Genomic DNA, 12,501 nt, shown 5'->3' on the forward strand with positions numbered 1-12,501 from the left:
TGTCAACGGGCACAGAGGTAGAAAGGAATTCACAACGCGATACGGATCTTTAGGAAAACAGCAAATGTGAGTAATGGCTTGTCACGAAGTGTACTTCGTTCTGTAAGGAAGTGAAGAATCTCTAGTATGAAAGCCACTCACCTAGCTCTTCATTTTCAATGACTTCAAATGTAGCCCAAATATCACCTTTAGTAGGAACAATGTTTTTTATTGCTAATATATCATTAGTTAACTCTTCAGCTTCCATTACAGGAGATATCTGTAAGACAAGGAATATGTCTTCAAAGGTGATATTTTTTCTCCACAAAACGCATTTTAATGTCAATTCAAAGACATATTTAATATAGAAACATTGGGGAGAATTATTTTTTTTTAGTAAGCAACTAGGCCACTCAAACAAGATATACATAGTCTCTCTCTCTCTCTCTCTCTCTCTCTCTCTCTCTCTCTCTCTCTCTCTCTCTCTCTCTCTCTCTCTCTCCACACACACACACACACACACATACACACACACACACACACATACATTTACACATACACAAACACCTCATCACATAAGTCTGATAATTTTCTCACAGGAAAACTTTTCATTTTTCTTTCTATAATCAAAAGTGTATAGTTACTTGTTTTATCCTGCCTGAACCCTAAATAAGATGAAGATGATTAAATAGTATCTGCCATGCCAAAAAGCCCAGGGGTTTTAGTGTCTGTGGTGTTCACTGCAATGCCAAGTGACAGATGGTGCCATACCAACATACAGAGTATATTCAAGCTAGTATTTCAGGATTCAGTAGAATCTGCAGTGCCAGCCTGGGGCACAGATCCACAAGCATCTCAAAGTTAGAGGCCACTGCATGAGCATATCACCTTTTCAGGGACTCTAGGATTTCTGGGGACTTGCCAATCTTGACTGTATATTATTAAAAAACATCAGGGGTTTCTTTAGTTAGAATTTAGAGATAATGTTAAGCAGCAGACATATTAATAATTAGAACATTGCAACTGTAACTCCGTTTGGATGAATATCCTAACTTAAAAATTTCTTAGATTTGCTCATCAGTCCATATTTTGTGTGTGTGTGCGCGCACACAGGCACCATTATTGGTAACTCATTCTATCTTCATGAAATTTGGGGGTTAATTTATGAACTATGTTAATTACACAATGAAGCATATTTCTTTTCTATTTGAAGGTTCACAAAGAATTGTCAACTTCCATTGGATCTCAGCATCCAGTACAAGTGGAGAACATGTAGCAATGGAAATAGCAGGGGAATAATTCCATGATGCTTCCATTCTGCCTTGCTCTAAAACATTGTTACATGTGATTTTATTATGTTATGGGTTTGGATGCTTTTCCTGCATGTATGCTTGCATACCACTGGAACGTCTGATGCCCTCTGAGGTAAGAAGAGTGTTTTCTGATTCCCCTGAACTGGAGTTATAGATGGTATGAGTCACCATGTGGGTTCTGGAACTCCAACTAGGGTCTTAAAGAAGAACAGTCACTTCTCCTAACTGATGAGCCATTTCTTCAGCCTTGAAAAGATTTTCTTAAAGAAATATAGCCCTTTCTTCAAGGACTAAAAGTGAGTGAAAAATGAAATGTGTGAAATAAGCAGCAGGAAGTGCCTTGAACTCCACACTCAGGAAAGCACTGATTTATAGAATGCAAACAGCAGTGTAATGAACATCAGGGTTAGCTTATGCTGATCCAAGTCTGCACTGTGCCCTTGACGTCTTTCAATTCCCATTTTTCTATTCCCCAGAACTTGGTATATCATTAGCCTCCAGGACTTGAGGTCAAAATCAAGGGTATAAATACAGCAATGTGGCTTTTCGCTCAAAGTTATATGCAAATGGTACTGATTATTTGATTATTGTGTAGTTAGTTACTGCTGTTCTGCTTTTTGAGATTGTTTGAAATTACATAGTTTTTCATTATAAGACAGTGAGGAAATATGGGAGAACTTTGCACAACTGTAATAATTAATACAACTTCATTAGAAAGACAAAATTAAAACATGTTTTTAAAGAGTATATATATATATTCTTATAATATATATGCAGAGTTAAATCATGTATTCTATCTCTTCTAGCATTAAACAACAGACTTTTGCTGAGTGATTCAGTCTGTAATTTAATTTGTAGTAGTTTTTAATACCCATTATTATGACAGTCACACATTCAGCATAAGAACTATGATGTGACTAATGGAGAGAAAATGCCTCCCTCGAGATCTGATCATAGACTCTATGATCATGTACCAGCTCCATGTCCTATACAAGGCAGCTAATGACATATGGTCACAATACACAAGCACTGGAATTACCTAAGTTAGTAGTTCCAGTATATTTAACATCTTAGATTTTAAAAGAGATAATAAAGTGCATTTCTGTTACACAGAAGAATGTGCACTCTTTACAGAGGAAAAATCATCTTAGCAAGAAAGCACATGAAAAAGTACTTCTCCTGTCCCTAAAGAAGAAATATTGTCATGGATGACAATACTATGAAAAATATCTATTTTTAGTTTAGCTCAAAGAAAAGGAAGAATTACCTAATATTTAAGTTTAAATGTTGGAGTAATGGAAATGAGACTGGGCATTAATAATACTAAAATAGGTACTTATTAAACAGTAATTTGGAAAATATTTTGCTATGTGTTTACATACTTTTATATTAATGAGTTGCTCTATCAATAATATAATATTAATACTGTAATTTTTCCTCATTTTATAGTTAAGAAGATGAAGGCTAAATCAGGGTAAATAATTTGCTTCATGTTAAAATTTTAGAAAGGGCAGAAGCAAGTACTTGAGCTCAGTTTCTTTTCTGGCATCTATAGAAAAATCTTAACTAATGCACAGGCGATGCTCTCTTCCAAATAATTAAAATACCGAATTCCTAGAGGATACTGCTAGGAAAGATCAATCTTGTTGTCAGTCACTGTTTAAACTGAAGAGAACCTAAAAATCAAAATATGCTGGAAAATTTTTCAGTGAACACCAGCTCTTAGGATTCCAACAGAACCCTTTATATGGTTCCTTAGGACTCACCCGAATTATAATACTACAGTCAGGTTCCTTCCTTTCTACAAATACTTCGATTAACAAGTCTCCAGCCTGGGACACCTAGAAAAGGGCAGATGTGAAGATAGCACATGTAAGTAAGTCACAAAATCACAGACACAGCACCCAAGAGTTACAAAATGCCTGTCACACTTCTCAAAAAAGTGTACAGCATTGAAATTGGCTCAGTTCCTCTGTTCACCATTATTAGGTACTTATTTCAAAATGTGTTTGATCACAGACAAGAGTTTCTAGATTAGACTCTAAACAGATGACATAGCTATGAACAACATTCACAGTGTGAGTTTTTATGCCACGGCCAAGGCCTTAGTGGCTTCAAATACTGAAGCCATGACTCTAGGAAGCATACAGGCTGCATTTGACAACAAACATCAAGGAGCCACAGAATGTGCAAGGCTCTTAATCCATGTGGACATCATCTCAAAAGACAAAATAAGCCTAGGTAAATTTTCATGCAGCTGACACATTCAAACACTGAAATGGTGAGGTACGTTATCTCAAAGCTGCACGGAAATTATAAACAGGGAAAGTAATTTAGCAATAAAAGTAAAAGTATAATAATAGAATAAGGTAGACACGCGAGATAAGCCTTAGTTTTTATTATCCTCGCAGAAGCATTGAAGGACATATTTTGGGGGTCATTACATGCCCAAACAGAGACTAAGTGAAGTTAGAACTAAAAAAGAAAAGGACAAGACAGCACAGTGTAGGCCAACGGAATAAAATAGAGCTAAATAATCAAATCAACATATAAAAAATAATTTGTATAGACTGTTTTTTTCAGAATGCCACTGTATAACCACTAAAACATCTATCACCAATAATTTAAAAATATTCTGAGACATAATCATTCTGATGTTAAATTTTCCTTAGCATAAAAATCTAAAATCTAATGAGTAAGAAAGATTAAAATGTACTGAGAGAGAAAGATTAAAATGTACTTTAAAGGAATACTCTTGCTTATTTTGTCACTATATGCATAGAAAAGCTTATTTTCAATTTTTCTTTCTCAGTTTTGATTCTATATAAAATTTCAAGGGAAAAAAGAAACAGCTGACATTTTGCTTTTCACTGTTTTTATAATCATCACAGCAAGAAGAAAATATTTTAAAAATTAAAAAGGCAAACACACAGAACATACAAAGTGGACCAACCAGTAGCTAAGTACTTAAGTAGTTAAGTAGCTAAGAATTAAAATAAGAGGAAGACAGAAGCATTCAGCAAAGAGCTCCAAGCAGGGCTTGAAATAGACTGAAGCAAGACACACAGAAATAACCATTTTCCACATTATTCTTATTGTCTTTCTCAATTAACTTATTTTCTATATGGTTGTTTTACTTATGGCAATGCCAAGACATCCAAGATTTTTTCTTTGTTGTAAAGTACAAGCAGATACTCAGGCAATAAAAATATAGATTAGATTGTCAAAGATTTACTTTCAGGCTCAAAATCCTTCATTTCAGGACCGAATTACATCCACACCAAGTGAGTGCTATAAGCACTGATAATAAGGCAGAATATTTTTAGTTTAGTGTTATACCTAACTCCTCTGGAAGTTTCATTAACTACTTTCAGCCAAAATGGAGGGAATCATTTGTTAATTAATTAATATCACAGTATTAGTTTGAAGGGAATCTAAGCATGTGCTCATCTGCTTCATGTAGAACGATAGCTGCAATGATTCCTTTAATTAGAAGCAGACGTTTCAGGACTGAAGCAAACTTTGGGTCTGACTAATAAGCAGGAATTTGCCTCATTATCTGAGTGTAATTATGAACAGAGTACATTTGACCCATTTCTATTATTTACAGTGAAACCCTGAATCCATTATCATTCCTAGTTACCAGAAGATGATTAATGATCAACCTTAAGACGTTCCAGGGAATTCATCAAACAAGGTAAGGTACACAGAAAAAGCCTGGTGCATCCTGAACAGACAAATCCAAAGTAATATAACTAGGAAAGCAAGACAGGATTTAGAAAAGCAGACTTAAGACAAAAGTTAGTATGCATTGCACAGGTCACCTTAGAAACGGTCTCATTAATACAATCATCGGAGAGCATGCAGAGCAGAAGCATGTGAGAAATCATTTATATTTCCCTAATCATAAGGGAGAAAACCATTATGCTGTAGGATTTTGCAATTTAGTCTAGTATTACTTTGGCTTTAAATGCTTCTTTTGAAAGCCACTGGCATAGCCAATAGTGTTTTGTTTTTAGTAAATATTAACCGTTGCTTCCTCCATATCTAAGGTTATATGAATGCGTTCTGTATGTATGCATCAGGACTTGCCCCCATCTTCCCTCAGTCTCTGTTACTTTGCTTGCATAGGAACTTGAACACACACCACAAATGTATTTACGAACGTTTTGTTTTCAAGTCTTTAGAGACTAACTCTTTCTACTCACTTGAGTGTCTTTCCACTTGGTTATAAAGCTATTTTCTATGTCCATTTGTTTGACTTGGTCTTCTTTAACCTGTTTAAAATATAATTTGGGATATTCTAATAATGTAGAGTACACAGAGCGAGGGTGCTCTTTCTCACCTAGCTCCTCAGGAATGTAAATAAAGAACAAACTGCAAAAAGACCAGGATGGCCATCATTATCATCATCTTGATCACATGAGCTCCACAATTTGGGCAACATGGAGCCAACTGGGCAGAGCCTCATAGGGCTCAGAACATGCTTTGAAAATGTCCCATCAGACTGTAGAGTTTACTCATGGAAAACCATAGAGATTTACAGGCACAGGTTCCCATGTACAGTTTCTGAAATTGCTTGCAGGTGAGAAACAAGACTCATCACTCAAATATCAATATTCCTTAAGGGCTTATTAAACTTCCAGTAAAAACTTAAGTTGAACAACACTATGAAGGTAACCGCTTAGCTTTATTAACATAATAAAGAGAGCATGTAAAGCCACATTTATTTTTGTTTATCTCAGCATCAGATCATTTCAAAGAAGCTGCTGTTGATCAAAAAAACAAAAACAATAGACAAACAGCAAGAAATGAAAAAGAGACCAAAGAGCAATGAAAAGACAATTCTGATGTGAACTCTCCTAGAAATTACAGTAAAACTGTTATATTAGTAAAAATCATTCGTCTTCCTGTAATAAGGAAAACCGTCTCATTTCTGGGCATATACCCCAAGAACACTCCACCCTACCACACTGACATACTATGCTCATAGCAGCTTTATTCATAATAGCCAGAAGCTGGGAACAACCTAGATGCACCTCAACTGAAGATTTGATAAAAAAATAAAGTGATACATTTACCCAATTGAGTATTATTCAGCTGTTAAAAAAAGATATGAAATTTGCAGGTGAATGAAAGGTACAAACATGTTATGTACTCACTTATAAGTGTCTATGTAAAGTAAATTTATAATCATGTTGTAATCCCCAGACCCAGACAGGCTAGGTAACAAGGAGGGCTCAAGGGGGCTGCATGAATCTCCCTGGGAAGGGGAAAGAGAATAAATTTCATGGGTGGACTTGGGGCAGGTGGGGATGGAAACTAGTGGGATCAGGTGTCAGGGGAGATAGAAAAAGAGAGAATACTAGGATTTATAACCAGAACTGGGGGGTGGTGGAGTATCTTGGGGACGATGTATAAATCTCGTGCAATGGAAACTTAATGGAATATATGAAAGTGCCCCCAGGAAGATGCCTAGTAATAGGGGATATCGAGCCTGAACCTTGCCTGAATAGACAAGGGTTCCAGTGGAGGGACTGGGATACCAAGCCAGCCACAAAACCTTCAACCTACAATTTGTCCTGCCTGCAGGTTGTGCTGGGGTAAAAGTGGCACAGAAATTGTTGGAGTGGATAACCACTGACGGGTCCAACTTGAGACCCATGGCTAACATTGCCTGAAGGGCCACAAACCAGAGGCTGGATAGCCCAGAGGCCTAGGATAAAACCAAACATGACTGGTGGGGGGGAAAATTCAATGAAATAATTCCTGTTGATATTCTGCTATATCAGTGGACTGGAACCTAGCATAATCATCATCAGAGAGACTTCATTCAGCAACTGATGAGGCAGATGTAGAGACCCACAGCAAAATATTAGACAGAACTCAGGAGATTCTACAGAAAAGGGAGAGAAGAATTATAGGAGCCAGAGGGGTCCAGGACATCACAAGAATATGGCTCAGAAAATCAACTATCCAGAGCTCATAGGCATACATTGAGACTGAAGCCAGAATCAGGGAGCCCATATGGGTCTGACCTAGGTCCTCTGCATATTTGCTATGGTTGTGGAGTTTGTTCTTGTGGGACTCCCACAAGGGAGTAGGGCTGTCTTTGGCTCTTCTGCCTATGCTTGGGAACCTTTTCCTCCCACTGGATTGCCTCGTCCAGCATGGGTATAAGGGTATATGCCTAGACTTATTGTATCTTGTTCTGCCATGTTCAGTTGATAGCCATGGGAAGCCTGTTCTTTTCTTAAGGGAAATAGAGGAGGGGTGGGTCTGAAGGAGAGGAGGGAGGGGAAACTGTGGCCAGGATGTAATATGTGAGAGAAGAATAAATTAATTAAAAAATAGTAACAAAAATACAAATTCTTAAGATTATTAAATGGCCACTCCAACTCATCTGGTTTCATCTGGCACATCTGTACCCACAGAATACAAGAAAATATCATTTGAGCAAGCTCTGAACCACTCTAGACCAAAGAGGGGTGTGAGTGTTATTTATACAATGGAAGGGACTCTTACCTTCCATTAATTACTAAATTACTAAAGCCTATCCTTATTTCCCATACTTTATCTTCCTTAAACTATAAAAACATTTCTATTCTAATAATTTACTAAAAAAAAATATAAGAATACTCACTCCAGAGAACTGCAAACTGAAAAGTGAAATAAATACAAGTGAGGACTCAGTAAAAGCTGTAAGATAATGCGTCATAATTGTCCTCCAATTGGAGCACATTAAAAAGAAAAAAAAAAACAGTGATTTCAATAGCAGCATTTAACAGGCTTTTGTTGATGACTGAATTTGTTAAACTTATAACTTCACACCTCTCAGTAGACATACTTAATGCATATACACAGTGAAAAGAAAACACACACACAAGCCCTGTAAATAGTATGCTGTCCAACAGACAACAGATGGTGAAAATATTGAAAAGCTGCTACATTTAAATAAATGGTTACTGTTTTAAAATTCAGTTATATCTAAAACCTTCAAACCAAACTATCCTTCAAGGTCCCTATTTTTTAAATATTCACAAGGACCTGAGTAATGTTCTGAAATAGATACCATGTTCGGCAAACTGTGATGCCTAACCCATTGTAACAGGGGGAGGGTTTAGAATTCTTACCTCAAATATTTCAACGTAATTATTAATTAGATCTTCAATTACATTGACTTCTTCGCTAGTTTGTCCCTTAGTTTGAAATAAGCAGGACGAAAAGACCAATGCCAAGTTATGGGCATTCATGTGATTGATTTCTGAGCATTTCTGAACCCTGTTATGGGAAAGTACATCTCATTATGATATACTTGTATTCAAGAACTTCATAGAAATATAAGCTAAAATCCTCAGTTATCATTTTTAAAAGCACACGCACGCACACGCACACACACACACACACACACACACACACACACACACAGTATAAAGCTCTTTGAAATAAAAGGTGCAGTGGGGATTAAAAGACATCTACAGCCTAGTTAAGAACACAAGCAAAATTACTGTTAAAAGGAGCAGTGCCCGGTGCTCAGAGACTGACTGACTGTATACAAACAGTTGCAACCAATGAACAACCCATGCCCAGAGCACAAACATGTGCAAGTCCCGGTTTGAAACGATGTACGCGGCTGCATCATAAACGAGAGAAGAGGAAGGGCAGGAAGTCAGGATAATACTGGCTCTACAGGGACTTGCTGGACTTGTAATGACAGTTTCCAGTTCACAGGGAAAGGCTACGTTTTTTTCACAAAGTTCACCATCAGCTAGGTACATATACTCTTTAGCTTCACATCAGAGCCAAAGAAACCATATCCTGGTTATTGATTTGTCATTAACCAGTGAATCCCATCAGAGGGGCTGCTATGCAAAACTGGACTTGATGAGACCACAACGTTCCCTTTAACAGAGTAAAATCTAAATGGTTCTTTGCGACTTCTCAAGTTATCCTTATCTTAGAAACTAATAAGCATGCCTTTATTATTTATTAATGTGTTTTACTTTATGGGTGTTTGCCTACATGTATCTATGTGTACCATTCATGTGTCTGGTGCCCACACAGAGCAGAGGAGGAATTGAATCTCCAGGAACTGGAGTTACAGATGATTTTGAGCTGTCATATGTGTGCTGGTAATGGAACCCGAGTCATCTGAATGATCCATAAGTGATTTTAATTGCTGAGCTATCTCTTCAGCCCCCAAAAATGCCTTTCTAAAATAAATAAATATTGACAAAATAATTAATTCTTCTAATCAGTCAGCTACAACCTTTGGGTACTGGAGAGGGCATTTTAAATATTCACCCATATCAGTTAAAAGTGCTTCACAACAGCAGTAACCTCCACAAGGGACAGTTACAAGGATAAAAATGTCGAGGAGAAATACAAGTACAAGTGCCTGTTCATGATCTCTATTGAATTTTCACTAACTGAATATAGAGCAGCTGTATGACTCTGGACTTAATTACATTGGACATGGATGGACACACACACACACACCAAGAAAGAGCAAACTATTCCTGATTGAGAGAGGTGCTCCTGTGTATATAGACTATAGACTCTACTAGATGCATGCAAAATGGAGTAAGCATGGTAGTAATATATATGATAATGTCAGAAATCCATAATAAAATGCAAAACTTCATAGCAGAGATTGGATAAAGAAACTGCAGTCATCACAGATGATTTACAAGATGGAAAAGGAACTGGAATTTAATAAAGGAAGAGATAACAATTGCAAGCGCTCCTCCACACCACTTCTGCACTTTTATCACACTAGACTGTAAATATCTAGAAAATTTATCCCTGTTCCTAGAACACCAGCATCTCAGGAAGAGACTCTTGCTTTAATCACTCCATGGCGCATAATGAATACACGGTGAGCAGAATTAAGTGGCTGCTACCCATGGCAGAAGTGAGTTGTTATCTTGGGAAGGTATTGAACTGTATCCAAGGTGACTCACATTTTTGATGACATTACCCAATTCCTGACATTCTTGAGCCTTCTTCAGTAATACCATCCCTCTGTGGACCTCTTTAGCTATCAACACACTTAGTTTCTCTGATTACCTTAATGTCTGGAATAAACTGTGCACATGGCAGATTGTTTTCTTTACTTCTTGACACTGAGACGTTGTTGTTACCCGGTATTTCATAACCACCCTTCTCAAAGTCTTACCCTGACCTTCTCATCAGAGCCCAGGGAAATGTTTCCAAATTAGACTTCTCTGTCTCTTCCCAGGTGCTCCCTTCCCAGGAGATACTGTGCTAAGCCAGATAATATCAGTCATTTCTTATAAAATCCAAACAGTATATACAACTACAAAGCCCTTCATAACTTCCCCACCAGAAAACTGTTCTGGTCACCTAGTACTCCTATGTCTCGGAAGATACATTCCACCCATGTATTAGGTTTCTCTTTAGTATTTTGTTTGCTTGCTTGTTTATACAATGTCTCCAGTGCTCAGGATATCCCTGAACTCCTGGGCACAAGCAATTCTTCTTTACAAGCTCCCTAGTAGCTGTGACCTCTTTGTTTTATATCCAGTTCATATGTCTCTTTAATGCTGAAGAATTGACTGAACTGCTGACATTCCTTGGATTTGGGCACTTATTGACTCCTTCATTTTCTCTTCCTTAATTCTAAAATTATATATTAAATTTTATCTGAGCATCTCATATAGTTATGTGTGTGATACAATACGAATATACGCTTTATAGATTTTGCCTATAGCTCAATATGGAATCATGCTTAACATTCACAATCCCAACCACCAAATAAAAAAAAAAAACAAAATTGGGAGCTAAACAAAAACCCTAAAAATCATTTTTATAGTAATAGTTTACATGTCTTAAGAGAATATCTTGCTGGCAAAGAGAAAACATTGTGGAATATTTCTAAATCTTATGTGTATATCACCTTTTACTAAAAAAAAAAGCTAAATCACAAGTTTATAAAATTCACAAATAAAAATATTGTATTCTCAGAATTCTCCCTACTGTAGGACTCCAGTCCTTCAGTATGAAGTCACTCAATCTCTCCTCTGTAGTTCCCTGCATCATGTTACAAAATTCTGTATTTAAACATTTGTCCCCACATAATATAGACAGAAACAGGTCTGTGTAATTTATCTACGTTTATAGAGTATCACGAAAAAAATCAATTTCTTCTCCAATATCGGGCTCAAAAAAGTTTTAAATGTCCTGCTTATTAACAGAATGTCGAGGAGTGCTTGTATACAATCATTTCTTACCTATTTAAGAATATCCCCAACATACTCAACTGTAAATATACCTTAATTATAAAAATGTAGGGTAAAGTAACAGTTCCTTGGATTTGTAAGTTTCCACGTGAGACATGGAAGTTCAGCGACACAAGTTCAAGTTTCAAAGAAACTGACATCTTGACAGTGGTCATGCTTTAGAATGCTCCAAAGTTTCAGGAGTCCACCTACCTGTAAAGGTGCTCAATTATAGCCGCCAGGGTCACTCGGTTGACCCCTGGAAGAGTGCGGATGAATGCTCTGTATTTTTCAGTTCTTTCCTTTTCGTCTTGTGTATCTAGGGAGAAATTCTTTACATTTAAACCAGCCTTTCAATATTATTTTTTAATTAATAGTTACAAGCATATAAAGGATACAATCGGGTTTCAAGAGAAAACATTCAAGTTTTTAACACAATTGCCTGTAATTCTAAAAATAAAAAAAGCAACTATTTACACAACATCACAGTCATATATTATAGTTCTTATAATCTGTAATTATAAATTAAGCACTATCAAAATGGTAGGAAAGGAGGACTTTTTTCCCTTTATATAGCCTATTGTATAGACTTTTACATCTTAACAGGAATACAGTCAATAAATCATTCAAACTTCATTATACATTGAAAAATCTAAGCCAAAGGTGTATTATATTCAGCTATAGAGGAACTTCATCAATTTCATTTGAAAATGATATTTCTGACCCCCTTTCCTTATGAAATCCTAAATATCTGTCCTAAGCTATGAGACATCCCAGAACTATAAACTGTACTATTTCTTTGATCTACATAAGTGACTTTTTACCAGCTAGGCTGTGTTCAAATCTCAGAAAAAGAAAAAGGACAATATGGAAGAGGTGATGAAAAGGTCTTAATACCATAATTCAGATTTAGAAGATCATAGGCCTTGTGCTTTTGTCATGAAAAGAAATTAATTGGTCCATCAAAA

At 36.5% G+C, this 12,501-nt stretch overlaps 1 protein-coding gene across 2 annotated transcripts in view; it reads right to left on the minus strand.

The window, feature by feature from the left end:
* Positions 1-12,501, minus strand: part of Arap2 (ArfGAP with RhoGAP domain, ankyrin repeat and PH domain 2) — a 183,066-nt gene that overhangs the window by 42,800 nt on the left and 127,765 nt on the right. Inside the window, exons 22-26 of one of the 2 annotated variants that reach the window (XM_076546320.1) lie at positions 11,747-11,852; positions 8,426-8,573; positions 5,501-5,569; positions 3,059-3,133; positions 142-259 (exon numbers count right to left, since the gene is read on the minus strand). In XM_076546320.1, coding sequence (XP_076402435.1) covers positions 142-259; positions 3,059-3,133; positions 5,501-5,569; positions 8,426-8,573; positions 11,747-11,852 — 516 coding nt within the window. The remainder of the gene's footprint in view (positions 1-141; positions 260-3,058; positions 3,134-5,500; positions 5,570-8,425; positions 8,574-11,746; positions 11,853-12,501) is intronic. The other variant, XM_076546321.1, reaches the window with a different exon arrangement.

The sequence above is a fragment of the Peromyscus maniculatus genome, chromosome 10, assembly GCF_049852395.1.
Source record: "Peromyscus maniculatus bairdii isolate BWxNUB_F1_BW_parent chromosome 10, HU_Pman_BW_mat_3.1, whole genome shotgun sequence".
Lineage (NCBI taxonomy): Eukaryota > Metazoa > Chordata > Mammalia > Rodentia > Cricetidae > Peromyscus > Peromyscus maniculatus.